A 17327-nucleotide genomic window follows, 5' to 3' on the forward strand; every position below is an offset into this window, starting at 1 on the left:
ATGAGCCACTGCACCTGGCCTGTTGAGTTTTAAGAGTTCTGCATTATCCTAGTTTGTTCAGCTGCTGTAAACAAAATACTATAGATTGGGTGACTTATAAACAACAAAAATTTATTTTTCACCATTCTGGAGGCAGACAAGTCTAAGACCAAGGCACCAACAGATTTGGTGTCTGGTGAAGGCTCACTTCCTGGCTCATAGAGAACTGTCTTCTTGCTGTGTCTTCACATAGCAGAAGGGGAGGGGGAGCTCTCTAGGGTATTATTTCACAAGGTAACTAATCCTATTCATGAGGGCTCTACCCTCATGACCTAATCACCTCCCAAAGGCCATATCTCTAAATAATATTACATTGGGAATTAGGGTTTAACATATGAATTTTGGAAGGACGCATGTGTTTTGTCTATAGCATTTGTATATTTTGGATAACAGACCTTTATCAGATATTTCTTTTGCAAATATTTTCTCCTAGTCTGTGCCTTTTTTATATATATATTTTTTATTCTCTGAGCAAAAGTTCTTTGAAAAGTGACAGTACTAAGACCTGGTGGGGCTGTGTTATTTTATACTGTTACTTATACATTTCATACACCATTATAAACTTCTAAATTAGTTAATTTTCTAAATGTAAGTTTGATGATATTTATTAGAAATCTTTAAAATATTCATTCTCTTAAATCAATGCTTCTCAATGGGGAACAATTTTGCCCCTTGGGGAACATTTGGCAATGTGTGGAGATGTTCTGAGTTTTCACATGGGGTTGGAGAATACTACTATCATTTAGTGGGTAGAGACCAGGGATGCTGCTCAACATCCTATGATGTGAAAGGACAGCCCCTGCAAAAATGATGCAGCCCCAAATGTCAACAGTGTCAAAGTTGAAAAACCATTTTAGACACAAGAACTCTGCTTTAAGAATTTTAAGAATTTACCCAAATAAATAATTGAATGCACCTAAAGATTTATTCATTTACTCTTTTGGGGAGAGCAATAAGTCATTAGTAGTAAAAATGAAAATGTATATTCTTGATAAATTTTATAGATATCCATCCTAGAAACACTGGCACATGTGCACAAAAAGGCACATATTCAGATGTTCTTTTCAGCATTATTTTTAACAGTGATATTTTGAAAATAACTTCAGTGTCAATCAATGGAGCAATAGTTAATATACACGCGTGCTCTGAAAAGCAGAGTTTTCGCTATCCAACCTCCCACTACCCTTTTCTATGATTCTGTCCTCCTACTGGTTTCTTTCTTTACTGTGGATGGGCTTGGTGGAAGAACAATTCCCTGAACTTGTCTCAGCCTGTCATTTCCCAGTTTAGAAATCAGAAAGTACTGATCTTTCCTTTCCTGCCTGTTGGTTGAGCCAAGAGGAAGCCACATGGCCTAAGTCTAGCCAATAAGCCATGACATTAAATCTTGAGCAGATTTAATGGCAGAGTCAGAGAGATCATTAAGGATTAAATCTCTGAGTGGTAACAGTCGTAGGTGTATATGGGGTAGAGGGGAGGTGACTCTTGGCCTCATGGTTCCTGCTGACAGCACTGGGTTTCTCTTACTCCATCCACCAGAAAAACTTTGGGTTCTGTTATTAAAAACAGTGATGACAAGCCCCAGCAGCAGTCCATTAAATAGATAACATTAGATCTCTGTGAATTACTAGTATCCTAAAGGATATGCTGGAGAATTATATGCAATGGTTAAAAAGAAAGCTCACCACGATATATTAGTAAGAGGAAAATCAAGTTGCGGGATGTTCATTCGCTTAAGGAATATTTATTGTGCTGTAACTATTATTAGTTTCTGTGCTCTGAACAAGATAGACCTACTCTCTGCCCTCATGGAGCATTATTTAAGATAGCAAAATATTGGAAGTAAATTGCCTAACAATAGTGGGATGGCAAATGCTGTTTATTATGGAACATGTGTTATATGGAAAAATTTACAGCCTTAAAAATAATGATTTTAATGATTGTAAATATGCTATTTGTACTCTCTCTCTCTTTCTCTCTCTCTCTCTCTCTCTCTATATATATATATATACTGAGATAAGACTTAAAATTATTAACATACATGTATATATACATAATCACTATATATAACAAGAACAATTTAAAAATTACATAAACACAGACACACACAAAGTTGAGCATCCAAAATCCAAAACTCTGGCACCCTAAATGCTCCAAAATCCTACTTTTTAAGCACCAATATGATGCTCAAGGGAAATGCCCATTGTAGCATTTTGGATTTGAGATGCTCAACAGCTAAGTATATTGCAAATATTCCAAAACCCAATAAAATCTGAAATCTGAAACACTTCTGGTCCCAAGCATTTCAGATAAGGGATGTCAACTGTATAGAAACACACACACACACACACACACACACACACACACACACACAGAGAGAGAGAGAGAGAGAGAGAGAGAGAGAGAGAGAAACAATTTTTTTAAATTGCACATAACCAACAGGAGATATAGCACAATGCTAATAGGACTCATTTCTGAATGTTAGAATTAGATACAATTTTTTTATATTTTCTAAATTGTGGCAACCTGTATATGTTATAATTATAAATCTTACTATCTATAACTATGAAGTTACTTAAGATAAATAGATAGTGAAACATTTGAAATATTTAAACTTCATTTTATACATAACTATATTTTTGAAATGTCCCACCATAGGGTATATCCTAACTGTATAAGCAAACACATCTATATAATATATACATAAAACATATATGCTATTCAGTAAATAAAAATGTGTCTGTCATCTTACTTTAGTACATGTTAAACTTTCAGAGTCAAGTCAGAAGTGTCTGTGGTCTGTGCTACCCTGAATCCTCCTTTGCTGGTCCCTCACCTATTAGAAGTTACTCAAGAGAACGAGGGTCATAGTTGGGCTGATTTATCTACGAATGCCAGGTTGGGAGAGGATAGCAAAGTGGGTGAGGTCAGCTGAGACAGGTGTGGTAGATTAGAGATTGACTTCATTTTTGAAATTATCTTTCGGTGTGCTTTTCATGTGTCAGAGAATGCACTCTTAAATCTTGTGTAAGTATACTCAAGGTGGGATGTGCTAACACAATCTATTTTGTTTGGGGGCAGGGAAGGTAGGGCCGCCTCTTGACATCAAGCTGGGCGCATTGAACTGTACGGCTTTCAGCATCCAGTGGAAAATGCCAAGGCATCCTGGGAGCCCCATCCTTGGGTATACTGTGAGTACACGGGCATGGGAGTTTCCTCAGTGGGTGTGTTGTGTGACTGTATGTCTTTCTCTTCCTTGCTTTGTCTAGATATCTTTTCTTCTGTATCAATAACAGCCCCATTCTCTCTCCATAAACTAGAAGAAATGTCCCCCTTTGAAGGGTATTTGTAAATGCTCTGAGTGTCACATCACATCTGCATTACTCATTTAGGATCTGTCCAGTCCTTTCTCTGTCCAGCTGTGGGAAAATATAAACTAAAAGGACATGGTTCTTGCTATTCAATTGCCAATAGTCCAATCTGGAGAATAAAACATGGGAAACAGGAAATCACTGTGGAATGTTGTCAATAAGTACAAAATAATGTAAAATCTGAATTAAAGTAAGAAGGTGGATAGGCAAAATGAAGGAATCAGCAGAGAGTGCATTCTTATCTTTCAGAGGCTACAAATTGGGCTGATTTCATTTCACCAAAATGTTTTCTTTGAATAACTTCGAGAAGTCAAGACATTTCACATAAATATTTGGAGTCGTATACTCTCTGGGACATGTGGGGAGCTGGCCACATTCGGTCCACATTCCCATAAGGCACCAAGCCTGCTGGAATTGAGCTGCTCATTTTAGATGAGATGTAAGACCCCAGTAACACCCTAATCCCACCACCTGCTACTGTCTCCTTTTCAGTAGCCATTGATCATGGCCTTTGTCCAATTGTTTTCTTTCCTTCTTTTTTTTTTTTTTTGAGACGAAGTCTTGCTCTGTCGCCCAGGCTGGAGTGCAGTGGCATGATCTCGGCTCACTGAAACCTCCACCTCCCGGTTCAAGTGATTCTTCTGCCTCAGCCCCCTGAGTAGCTGGGATTACAGGTGCCTACCACCATGCCTGGCTAATTTTTGTATTTTTAGTAGAGATGGGGTTTCACCATGTTGGTCAAGCTGGTCTTGAACTCCTGACCTCGTGATCCACCCAACTCAGCCTCTCAAAGTGCTGGGATTATAGGCATGAGCCCAGCCTTACTGTTTTCTAAAAGTAGAGAAATTTATTTCTGGACTCATGTCTTATTGAAAATGAGAAAATGAAAGATTACCTGGGAGGCTCATGCATTTTGGGAAAAATAACAGGAGCCACATCCAGACCTCTGTATCTCACTTCATTACTATATGTCTTCCTCCTGGACTCCGCAGGCTTCTGAGTTTGTAACACCACCCCACCACTCCCACCCCAACCCAAGTAGGTCTCATGTGGTTCCTACAGAACTAGTGCACTTGATGTTAAGGCGATGCACCTCAGAGCCTGCTGCCACTGTGAGTGCAATTACAACCTTTGATCTTACACAAGCATGGGCTCTGCTCTCACCAGGGTGTCTGCATCTTTTCAAGGTCTTTTACTCCGAGGTTGGCGCAGATAAATCCCTGAAGGAGCAGTCACACAGTGTGCCCGTCAGCCAGGAAATCCCGACCACGGTGAGTCTCTCCATCCTGACAGTCCCCTCAAAGGCACATGGGCGATATTCAGGCAGATTGATGATTTGGTGGGTGTGCTACTATACACGTGTTAATAATAACTAACACTTGTAATAGTCCTTTAGCATTTCCAGATATCCTCCATGTACATTTCCTCTGAGCCATGCCTTCTACGTCCCTGGAAAGACAGGCATCTGACAAAAGAATCGTGGCGTAAATGCTTCCATCCCAGACTCAACCCCATTTTATCATGCAAGAAACCTGCCACCCTACAGCTGGTTTTTCCCCTTCTTTTCTTCATAAAGTTCAGTTCTGTTTTTTTTTTTAAATCCCAATAAATGCTTTATACATAAATATGACGCATTTATATCTTCCAAGCTGCCTGAAGACACAATGCAGAAGAAGAGGATGCAATTTGAAATGTATATTTAAATGGTCCAAGTTGTTTATTTTTTTTCAAGCCCAGCACCCTGTCCTTCTACTAACTAATTATTGGCTCCTCATCTATTTCGTTTCTCAGGGTCTCTCTGGGTGAATTTTTTGCCTCAGGCATCTTGTATTTTCCTTTCTTTTACTCCCCTCCTCCTTCCTCATTCTGCTACTACTACAGGCTAGAGAGTTTTGAATTGCTCTACAAGGAGTTAGCACCAGTCCCCCCATAACACTGTTCTAATGGTGCTGGTGCTGGTGCTGGTGCTAACTCCTATTTCATCCACGCCTTCTGGCTGCAGCACCTGTTTGTCATCTGTGATAAGGAACTATCACTTATTGAGCGTCTGTTACCTGGCAGCCACCACCCTTTGCTTTACATTGGCTTTGCCATTTAATCTTCACAACTATCCTATGACCTCATTTTACTGACAAGGACGCTGAGACTTGGAGAGGTGAAGTAACTTTCCTCAAATCATACATTAGTGAGTAACAGCATCAACTGTAAACTCGGAGCTGACTGACCTCTGAGCCCCTGCCCTTGCTGGTTCTACCAAAGCTCTCATGATTCAGAAGGAATAGATGCATATTTCCAGCTTGCTTTTATTTTGTATGACATGCTTTTAAGGTCAAAATAGACTTTTGCTTAAGCACCCAGCATTGGCTGCAGAAGCCGTCAACCCCAGCCTCTATAGTTTACTCCGTCTTAAGAAAGGGAGATGGGTTGGAACTTTCAGTAAGCTCACTGACCTCACCAAGGAGCCTGATTGCTTCTAGCAGTGTCCCCAGCCACCCCAGCCTGGTGTCCTGCAGGGCTCACTGCTTGGCTTGGAAGACAGTCCAGGTATCAAGGGTGACAGGTACCTCTGAGTCTAGACACTGCCTCTGAAATTGACATCCTGCCCATCACAGAACGTGGGCTGAAAATTGGCATCTCTCTGAAGGTCACTGCTGTATAAACCTAAAACAGGGCTGGGAAGGAGACCAACACTCTGGATTTTTAGGCCTGTTTTTCCATTCACAGGTTGGGTAACGTTGGTCAGAGTCACTAAACCTGTCTAAACCTCAACTTTTTTTTCCATGAAAGGGGTGTAATAATTATACTCTTGTGAGGATCAAATAAAAGCCACATGGATGTTAGTTATCATTGCTGATGACTTAAATATATTGTCTCCACTATTACATCTAGGCATTAGGGTATGCTATCAATTTCTGCATTTGATCATCTTGCTGATTTTGACAAATTTGCATTGGGGCTACTCTATGCCCAACACAAGACAACACACAGTCCCTGTTTGGGGGCAGCTTTCAGTCTTCTGAAAACCACATCCACACACATAAAACAATTAGGGAACAATGTAAGATCAGATGTCATTAACATGCTGCTTAGTAGACCTCTTAGTAGACATATCATTAACATGCTGCTTAGTGTTTGAAGAGGGAGAGGTGAGTGTGGGAACAAGTGGTCAGGAGGTGAAAGTTGGGACTGAGGACTAAAGCAGGAACTTTCTGGAAAGGCAGACTCAAGGGAGGGACATCCCAGTTGGAATGGTTTGAGCGCAGGCAATAAATGAGCATGAGTGTGTGCAGACATGCCTGTGTGTGTGTGTGTGTGTGTGTGTAGGGGGTGGGGAGAGTTGCAGAATAAACAGATGAAAAGAGGAAATAATGACTAGACATAAAGGCAGTGATTCAGCAAGGGGGCAGGAGGATTCTGATACAGCCGCATGGGTTCTGGATTCTGATGACTTGTGTTCAGATTTCTACATTTCATCAAACCAGCTGCTTAACCTTACTGGATCTCAGTTTCCTCACTGACATAACAGGGATCCCAGAGATATCTATGTCATAGTGTGTCTGTGGTTCCCAAACTGTGTGCCAGCGTGCTCCAGGGCTCTGCAGCAGGCTCACAGGGGCACGGTGGAATATTTGTAACATTTTTCAGGAAAACAGCAACACCTGTGCGAACTACTGTATTAGTCTGTTCTCATGCTGCTAATAAAAACATATCTGAAACTGGGTAATTTATAAAGAAAAGAGGCTTAATTGACTCACAGTTCCACATGGCTGGGGGGGCCCCAGGAGACATACAATCATGGTGGAAGGCACTTCTTCACAGGGTGGCAGGAGAGGGAATGTGTGCTGAGCGAAGTGGGATGCCCCTTATAAAATCATCAGATCTTGTGAGAACTCACTAGCATGAGCACAGCATGGGGGAAACCACGTCCATGATTCAATTACCTCCACCTGGTCCCACCCTTGATGCATGGGGATTATTACAATTTAAGGATTAGATTTGGTTGGAGACACAGAGCCAAACCTTACCAACTACTATTACCGAGTTGTTTGGATATAACTACTTAATAAATGGAACAGTTAGGCATTTCTTTTGGCATAGATATGCTGTAAACATTACTGGCACACTAAGGGTGGCAAGAACAGAGCAAGTTTTAGAACCTCTGTACTATATAATGTCATTCTACAGATAAAGATGTGTTATAAGTTCATGATTATAGAACCTTCAGCACGATACCTGGCACAGAAGAGCTTAGTAAGTGGCCAGTATGATTCATGTTGCAAAGATGTGTGTTTGCTGCCCTTGCCTGTGCAGAGCAGAAGGGGCAGGTGCCGTACACATTTGTTTTAGCCATGCAAGTTTTCTTCTACTCTTCACGTTGCTTCTGTTATTACCTCTCTCCAGGGACAGCCTGATCATCAGGCAATTTTTGTAAGTGTGTTTTAGAAAAGTTAAACTCCTGTCCCAACCCAAGATTCAGGGGATCTCTTTTCATCAAAATGCTGATTTTCCTGCATCTTTCTCATGCTGATTAAGGCTCAGTGGAGAGCGCCTAGTTCCTGTGTAAGCACAGATAGCTGAACCTACGGGTGAATTTTTAATGGTTTAGAAGGACTCCACTTTTATCCTTGCATGTACTCCTTCATCTCACACAGCAGAGTAGGGTTAAGGGGAGCCTCTCTGAAGGTTGAAGTAATTTAAGCTCTGGATCAAGAGCAGGTGAAACAGATTGAAAAGGAGAGAAAATATTTGACTAGTGAGCACCTCTCTGGAGGTAGTCCCCCTTCTTTTACCTCCTCTTTTCTCCCTTATTTCCTCTCACAATTCCAGATTGTGTTTTCAGTAAGATAGGACCAATTACCTTAAAACGGTAGATTTGGTTTTCTGGATTCAATGCCAAACCTGGGAGTGGGTTGACAAACAGTTAATCTGATTTAACTGATAAAATAACCAAAATACTCCAGCTGATAATGTGGAGTTGGGCTGCATTGTTTGATCATCTGCCTTCTAGAGGCTTCCAATTTGGTATCATTTCAAGCCCACCTTATCTTTTTCTTTAAAGAATATCCTGTAGGTTTCCTCCTGGAAAATAAAATTGAAAAAACAAATCAGGGCAATTTGGTAATTTTTTTAGAGTTAGAAAAGGGTGTTTAGGGTGGTGGTCTTTACACTCTGATCATGCATGCCATCAATTAAAAAATATTTGAACATGCACCAATATATGTGTATTTATAAATCATACATATGCTACTGTACTAACATATTAGGTACATTATAAAATCTCACAGAATTTTAAAGAAGGAGATAAAACAGAATAGGGAGTTCTTGTGTTTTCTTGTGGCATCTCAGTGGATTGTCTTGCTATCCCTGGGGATGCAGCACCACCCTGCTTCAGAGTCCACTAGTTGACCCAAAACTTAGAGACAGAAAAGTTAACCAGGAATCAGAAGACTTGAACCTAGTTCCTGCTTTCTTATCAGAGCAGGGGCGAAGTCACTGAGCTCTTCGGAATTTCTGTTCAACTGTAAAATGAAGGGATGGGGCCGGGTGCGGTGGCTCATGCCTATAATCCCAGCACTTTGGGAGGCCGATGCAGGTGGATCAGCTGAGGTCAGGAGTTTGAGACCAGCCAGGCCAACATAGTGAAAGCCCGTCTCTAATAAAAATCCAAAAAAAAAAAAAAAAAAAGAAAGAAAAATTAGCCAGGTGTGGTGGCAGGTGTCTGTAATCCCAGCTACTCGGGAGGCTGAGGCAGGAGAATCACTTGAACCTGGGAGGTGGAGATTGCAGTGAGCCGAGATCACACCATTGCACTCCTGCCTGGGCAACAAGAGTGAAACTCTGTCTCAAAAAAAAAAAAAAGAAAAAAGAAAAGAAAAGAAAAAAGAAGGGATGGACTAGCAATGGTTCCCAACTGGGGGTACCTTTGTCCCCTACTGGGCAGTTTGGTAGGCAAGCATCAGGGATGCGAACTTTCCTGCAGCATGCAGGACAGATCCACGTAAGGAAAATCAGTCCAGCCTCCAAAGCCAATGCTGCCCTGCAGCAAAACTCTGGAAAATAACTTCCTGTGACCACCCAGGTAATAGAAATCCCTACAACTCCTCCCTCCACCCTGCTCTGCACAGCCGTCCTCAGAGCATTGGAGGAAGGACGCTTGGAAGAGAGCACTCTTCTGTTTCTCTGGTGCCTTCCACTGGACAATGCTAGGTGGTCCCAACTGCCACTAAGGCAACTGAAGCCCAGTCTTAACTTGTAGGGTCAACTTTTTTTTTTTTTTTTTTACTAGGTATCAATGAAGGTTGTTTTAGAAGAATCACAGAATTTCAGTGTTGAATCTTTGGCTCAGAGAAGCTAAGTGGCATCCCCAAGACCACGCAGCTAGGTTAGCAGCAGAACCTGGGTCTCCTGGCTCCCAGTCCAGTGCTCTATTCAATTCATGCCTCCTCTCAGCTGCGTTCATCTGAACTAGTGAATAGAACAGCCTCTAGCCTTACTTCTGAAGCCAAATGATCTGTATTTTTAGCAGTAGGAGGAGAATGAACAGCAGCATGTAAGGAGGTAAAGGCGAGGTCTGAAATCAGAGTCAGAGACTTCAGCTCAGAACAATTCAACATGATTTCATCAATGCAGAGTGAAAAGTACATAGTAAAGAATAGTCTTCCTGGGCGCGGTGGCTTATGCCTGTAATCCCAGAACTTTGGGAGACCGAGGTGGGCAGATCATCTGAGGTCAGGAGTTTGAGATCAGCCTGGCCAACCTGGTGAAACCCTATCTCTACTAAAAATACAAAAATTAGCTGGGCATGGTGGCCCATGTCTGTAATCCCAGGTACTCAGGAGGCTGAGGCAAGAGAATCACTGGGACCTGGGAGGCGGAAGTATTTGCCATAGTTTGAGACAAGGCTGAAATGGTGATGGTAAGTCCTTTAAGGACAGAAATACAAAGATTTATGGTTTGTGGTATTTTACTACAAATTGCAAGTGTTATCACAAGTCACAATATAATGAGGATTCCATTTGAAAGGAGAGATGTCAGGGGAGGAGGTGACAGTGAAGTCTCTGAATTCATGTTTCCATGGCCCTGACCACTCAGTCCCCTTGATTTTTACCTTTGTGCCAGCTTCCTGGCATGTCAGTGCAGGAAAAGAGACAGACAGGAGACAGCGGCTTCTGGGAAGGTCACCCTCTACCCTTCAGAATGCACCCAAGCTGAAGGTAACACTGATCTTCCATATCTAATCTATATATGGAACTACAAATACGATTTTGCTTGGTTTTCAGTGATAACATTTAAATTTCTGATACATTAACTTCCATGTTCATAAAGTAGTAATAATCTAGTTTTCAGTGGCTGTGATAAGTATTGTTTGTTGTTGATTTAAACATTATTTATTTATTTATTTATTTTTTGAGACAGAGCCTTGCTCTGTCATCCAGGCTAGAGTACAGTGGTGTGATCTTGGCTCACTGCAACCTCCATCTCCTGGGTTCAAGCAATTCTCCTGCCTCAACCTCCCAAGTAGCTGGGATTACAGGTGCCCACCACCACACCCGCCTAATTTTTGTATTTTTAGTAGGGATGGGGTTTCACCATGTTGGTCAGGCTGACCTCAAACTCTTGATCTTGTGATCCACCTGTGTTGGCTTCCCAAAGTGCTGGAATTACAGGAGTGAGCCACCGCACCTGGCCTATTTAATATTTTTCGTACGTGTACTGGCCAGTTAGAACTCGGGCCTTGATGTTAAATGTTAAATGCTAAATGTTAAATGGAGAAGGGCTCAGATCCCTGTTTTGCCACTGACCAAAGCTTGAGCAAATTGTGAACTTTTCAGGGCTTCCGTTTTCTCCTCTGTAAATGAAAATAAGAGTTACACCTGCCTCACAGAACTGAAGGAAGAACTAAATAAGGCTACACATAGCCTTCTTTCCCTTTGTTCCTAAAACGGAGAAAATACCCTATCACTGGTAATTAATGGTAGCTGTGTTTGGTATTGGCTAATATCTACAACACTCTGAAATCACATCACCACCCATACTTCATCCAGCATAATGACTTCCTAGTAGTAAAGGATCCTAAAGCAAAAGCCCGGGAGAGCACCGTGTTGGTTTGAAAGTGTTTCTGCTTCCATGAGGAAAGCCTGGCGTGGCAGTCAGGAGGGGAGTGAGAACAAAGGTTGGATCCACCTGCTGCCTCCGATCTCTTAACCACCAAACTTGACGTGAAACCTGGAGACAAGGTGAAGCTCAGGAGCACGGATAGGAGGAAGTAGAGCTGGAGAGGGGCTCTGAAGGCAGGTCCACACGTGCAGCAAAGACCCATTGTGAAGCCACATGTAGGATGGAGTGGAGGTGGGAGGGAGGGAGGGAGGGGCAGACTGAAGACCCGAGCAGGGAGTCAAAGGGGCGGGAACTCAGGCACTGAGGTAGAAATAGAAGAAGGGTCTGAAAGGCATGTCGGGAGTGACTGGAGGGAGGTGGGCAGGAGAGAGTCAGTCCTGTTCCTGGAGGCGCCCCAGGCAAGGAGTCAAAGGGGCCAGAACTTGAGCACCAAGGTGGAAATGGAAGAAGGGAGCAAATCTGAAAGGTATGGTGGAGGTAGTTGGAGGGAGGTGGGAAAGAGAGAGTCAGTCCTGTCCCTGGAAGTGCTAATCCAGGTCCTGGGGCGGGGGTACTGGTGCTGTGAGTCAAGATGCAGGGCTCAGTAGTATCAGCTGGCGTCTTGATGAGGTCATCTGTGTACATGAGACATCTTGGCTTGATTTCTTTTTTTCATCATTCATTAGTTCATTTATTCATTCATCAAGAAGCATTGCTTGAACATTTGCTAGATGTCTGGTAATACTGTGCTAAGCTTTGAGATGCCAGAGGAATAAGATCTTGCTTACTAGCTTCAGGTAAGTGGGAACAAGGTGACAAATCAACTGATAATCTGAGCACCACTCACCTTGTATTTTAATTAAGTTGTACCAAGGACACCAGGGCAGCATAGAGGAGGGACACCTAATCAGACTGGGGCGGGGCCAAAGAGATGAGGTAATGTCTCAGCTGATCTGAGTCATGAAGAATGAGTAGGGGTGAGCCAGGCAAGAGTAGGGAGAAGGGCATTTCATGTAGAGGGAGCAGCAGGTTCAAAGGCCCAGAGGCATTGAATGGCATAAATTCGAGCCCTGCCAAGTTCTTAAGTATGACTGGAATGTACAATGTAAGGAGGGGACACGGTATGGGATGATGCTGGAAGGAGAAACAGGGGGACACAAACATGCTCTTCTGAGGGGCTTTAAAGTGTGAAGTACGTGATCAGATTGGGGATTTAGAAAGATAATTAGCAAAGGACTGTGGAGCCCAGATTGGAGGTACAGGCAGGGCAGCATTAGTGGCAGGGGAATCAGAGCCCATTGTCATATTTATGAGAACTTGGTCTTCAAGGGCTGTAAGGATGAAATGACAGGAACATATTCAAGTGATATGAAAGAGGTGGAATCTGCTGCATGGGAACTGACTGGATAGTGGTGAGGGCTGAAGGGGGAGCTCAGAGGAAAGCATCAAGAATTCTGGCCTTGGGTAATGAGTGAGAGAGAAGGGAAGCAGAGAGGCTGTTTTGCTTTAGTTTGTTTTGGCAGTAGGGGGCGGAGTGGTTAGCTGAGCTTTGGTTATGTTGCACCTGGCTTGCTTGGGAGTCGCTGGGTAGAGATGTTCAAGAAGCACTCACAAATCCATGCCTGGAGACCAAGAGGCAGGCCCGAGCTGGAGGTGCAGAGTTGGGAGGTGTCACTCTGAAGGTGGTGCCAGAAGATAAGGGACTGGTAGATGAGTTTACCCAGGCAAGCCTCTATGAGGGAGAAGAGAAGATGGTGACAGAGTGAACTCCTGGGAAAGACCAGTCCTTAGAGGTAGCAGAGGAAGGGGGTGGAGGGAGGGTATCGGAAAGGAGCAACATGAGACGTAGAAGGTGACCATGGATGAGCAAAGTCATGATTTTGAAGAGACCGAAGAAGCAAGGGTAGACAATGGTATTGAAAGATGCAACGAGTCATTAAAGACTGAGATGCACCCACTGGGTTCACTACAAAGTTGATATGGTGTCTTGGTAAGAACATCTCAATAGATTTGTCATGAGAAAGGCCAGGTGGGAGTAAGTTCAGGAGTAAATAGTAGGTGAGGCAGCAAAGAGAACTTCAAGGATGTTGCCTCTGAAGAGAGGAGCTAGGGGTGCCTGTGTGGTAGGGAATTCTTGTTTTTAAGGTGGGAGAGTCTTGAGCATAGTAAATACAGAAGTATTTGGTAGATACTGGCAAGGCTGGGGATCAGGACAATGAGAGGAAGGGGAATAGATAGGGCAGTTCAGGGCATGAGAGGTGAGCTGAGCCCTAGACCAGCGGTTCACAAATCTGGCTGCACATTAGAATCACCTGGAGGGCTTTACACAAACAGACGCCTGGTTCTGTCCCCCATAGATTCTGATTTAAGTGGCTGGTGTGGAGTTCAGGCATCAGTTGTTTAGATCACCGAGTGATTCTAATGTGTAATCAGGGTTTAAGAACTGTGTTAAATATTCAACAATTATTTGTTGAATGCTTTACAAAATTGTGGGGATGCCCTTAATTCTTCTTAGCAACAGTGAATGTTCAAACATCTACAAAAGAAGTTGTGAAGAAATTATAAGACATGATCCCTGCTCTCAAGTGGCTTATAATCCCTTGAAAGAAATAGTAACAGTTTTTAATAAATACAATGTAAATGTGCCAAAGTAGTGGCACAATTGTCAGTAGAGTTAGACCACCAGGTCTGCATGGTCAGGAAGGTGTCAAAGGAAGGGCTTGGCCTCTGGAGTAGTCAGGGAGCCTATGGAAGCAGAGAAGAGGAAGGTTCCCACCTGCCCAAGACGATAATCACGACCACTCATTTCCTGAGCACATCTTCCGTACTGGCTGCTTGACACACATTATCTCAAATGCTATCATCATGCAAGATGGCTATATGTCATGCCTATCTTACAGAAGAAGAAACTGAGGCTTAGTGAATTTAATATCAAGCACACAGCTAGTAATAAGTGGCAGAATCAGGATTGAAGCCCAGGGCTGGTTGACTACAATGCCGGTGCCCTTTCCACTATAATGTGTTGCTGCTTCTCACTGATCGGACCCAGGCTCCCAGTTACTACTTAGTGCTGTGGCTTAGGGGACGCACCACTTTTGCCAAAGCTCAAGGTGGAGAGAGCCCTCTTTGGCTGGGGTTTCCTGCTCAGGGCCCTTTGTGCAGGGGAAGTACACACACTCACACACACACTTTTAAGAAAGTCTTTGAGAACTAAAATTTCAGTCCCTACTTTATAGGTACAAATCAAGACCTCAGTGTGCAGCTGCAGCGATTCCCTGAGCATCTGAAATCTGCAAATGGAAAGAGGGAACTGGGGAATTCCATCCTAGGGAAGAATCATTACATGCCTTCTAGCAGCCCAATAATTTGATCAAAGAATTCTGATGTTCGCAGTAACATTTGCTAGTGTGAATGTATCCAGTTCTAGGACCATGGATAGATTTCAATAAAGGGTCATCCTTCAGTCTTGGGAAATATGTCATGGCCATTTTTTTCTTGGCAAAGTTTAAAACTGGGTCAGTCCTAGACAAAGCAAAACATTCTCTGTGCCAAGCAATTTCACAGAGGCCTCAAGATATAAACCTCTTGGAAATCGTACAATTTGCCCAAACAGATCTTCTGATTATTGGCATCTTGTTTGATCATTGACAGGAGGAAGTGATCGGAGATTTGAAACCGGGCACTGAATATCGTGTGAGCATAGCAGCTTACAGCCAGGCTGGCAAAGGGCGGCTGAGCTCTCCTCGGCATATCACCACTTTGTCCCAAGGTAAATTCATTAATAGGTAGTGGGCTGCCATCCATGCATCCTTCATTCAGCAAATATCAATAGAGACCTACTATGTGCCAAGTACTGTGCTAGGCTCTGGGAATTCAGCAGAGAACAAAAGCAAGCCCAGCCCCTGCCCTCTCAGAACTTAGTGGGGTGAGTCAAGACATTTTCTCATTAGTGTCTAGTCACAGAGTGTGATAGATGCTTCAGCACTGTAGGAATTCTTCCCTGAAGAGATGACAACTAGTGGAGATCTGACAGGTAAGTAGGAATGACGAAGGTGAGGAAAGGGCGTAGGAGAAGAGATTTATAGACAAAGAGATTGCAACTAATGTTTATTGAGGTGGCACCAAGATGGACAGTGGGGTACAAAGGTGGGTTGATGGCTATCACTGCTGAAGGAGAAGCCAATGGCAAATGAGTGGCAGCAGCACTTCTAAGGACTGCACCGCAGGCTGCGGAGCACACCGGAGGGCGCACTTCCTCTGGCCCAGGCTGCGGAGCACACCGGAGGGCGCACTTCCTCTGGCCCAGGCTGCGGAGCACACCGGAGGGCACACTTCCTCTGGCCCAGGCTCAGGGGGGCTTTCAGAAAGAATCCTACCTTTAGTCTGAGTTGCAAGAAATGCATAGGATTTTGCTAGGAAGAAAAGACAGGAAAGGTCTCCCAGGCAGATGGAGTAGTGTGAACATAGGCTGGGAAATGTGTGAGTCTGGACATGATCAGAAATAGCGGTCACTTGAGGTGATGGGATCATGGGTGACTCCTACATTTTTACGTAGGAGGGCATTTCCCAAATGACCTACCATTACTATGCATTCTGATTGTCATGGGTAAAACACACAGAGAAAAGAATGAATGTAAGTGGCAGTGATTCTAAGCATTTAATTTTCCTTGAAGGTAAATATCAGTTTTGACAATGCAAACAGAGATGGAAGGCTATTAGAAGTTGAAAATGTGATAGAAGATTTTCCAGGGAACTTACACTGTGTGTCCCAGGGTCAATGGCAGGGATATAATTAATTGGATTTGCAGTCAGAGGGGCAGTGGGGAGAAAGGAAGACCAGCTCTCATTGACTGAAACCTTACATGGTGATGAAGTTGTGATTATGTTTTTGTATTTGTTTGGTTTGGGTTTTGAGGCTGTTCTGCACAGAGAGATTTTGGGTCTAGGGAGTACTTGTGCTGTTTATGTATTACATTAAACCTCTCCAGTGGCTGAGACCAGCCTAATATAGTTGTGTTTGCCGTCCCACCTAGATTACTGCCTGCCTCCAGCAGCTCCCCAGCAGCCACACGTCATTGTGGTTTCGGATTCTGAGGTGGCCCTGTCCTGGAAACCTGGAGCGAGTGAAGGAGGCACCCCTATTCAGTACTACTCTGTGGAATTTATCAGGTCAGTCTGCATGTCACATTCAAAAGCCAAATTTGTAGACCTCGGAATTCCAAGCCTGATGTAAGACGATGGGGAGAGTCACCTCTAGGTCTCTACTGCCTGTATACTTAAGAGCCAACACAGGCTTGGAGGCCCGTGTATCTCCTTGGGGCGATAATGATCCCCATACCTCTTTGTTGGTGGGTGGTCCGGTAAACCTGTCTGTATCACATACCTCTTCTCCATTTCCCCGGCACAGGCAGAGACTGTTCTAGGCTCTGAAAACCCCAGAGGTACCATTTCTGATAGGCCTGACTACATTTCAAGCATGAACCTCGCCCTCCTGGCTTTGAAACACATATGAAAGTAAATATTTGATGATGCCGTTTCTCAGGAGCAGGGGAAAACCTCTTAAAAACAAGGACAACCCATTGTTTCTTTCAAGTCCATATTGCCTTGGGACAAGTGTCTTGGTTTGGTTTCAACGTTTTTCTTTCATCAGCCTCTCCATTTCTTATTATTCAACTTAGCAGAGGGTAGAGAGTGATTGGAAATTTTTACAGATATTAAAGCACTGATTCTCAATTCAGTGCTGCTATGTAATTTTAAAGAAAGAGAGAAAGAAAACAAAGGTCAACAAAAAGAATTCCCAAGCTAAGGTATTTCCTCTGA

General features: G+C 43.3%; 1 protein-coding gene across 2 annotated transcripts in view; it reads left to right on the forward strand.

Annotated features, from left to right (window-relative positions):
- Positions 1-17327, forward strand: part of EGFLAM (EGF like, fibronectin type III and laminin G domains) — a 221792-nt gene that overhangs the window by 75130 nt on the left and 129335 nt on the right. For both annotated transcript variants that reach the window (XM_012460023.2, XM_012460024.2), the window contains exons 2-5: positions 3121-3230; positions 4598-4681; positions 15159-15276; positions 16541-16676. In XM_012460023.2, coding sequence (XP_012315446.2) covers positions 3121-3230; positions 4598-4681; positions 15159-15276; positions 16541-16676 — 448 coding nt within the window. The remainder of the gene's footprint in view (positions 1-3120; positions 3231-4597; positions 4682-15158; positions 15277-16540; positions 16677-17327) is intronic.

This window comes from Aotus nancymaae, unplaced genomic scaffold (genome assembly GCF_030222135.1).
Source record: "Aotus nancymaae isolate 86718 unplaced genomic scaffold, 86718_ANA_hifiasm-v0.15.2.pri h1tg000014l, whole genome shotgun sequence".
Taxonomy (NCBI): domain Eukaryota; kingdom Metazoa; phylum Chordata; class Mammalia; order Primates; family Aotidae; genus Aotus; species Aotus nancymaae.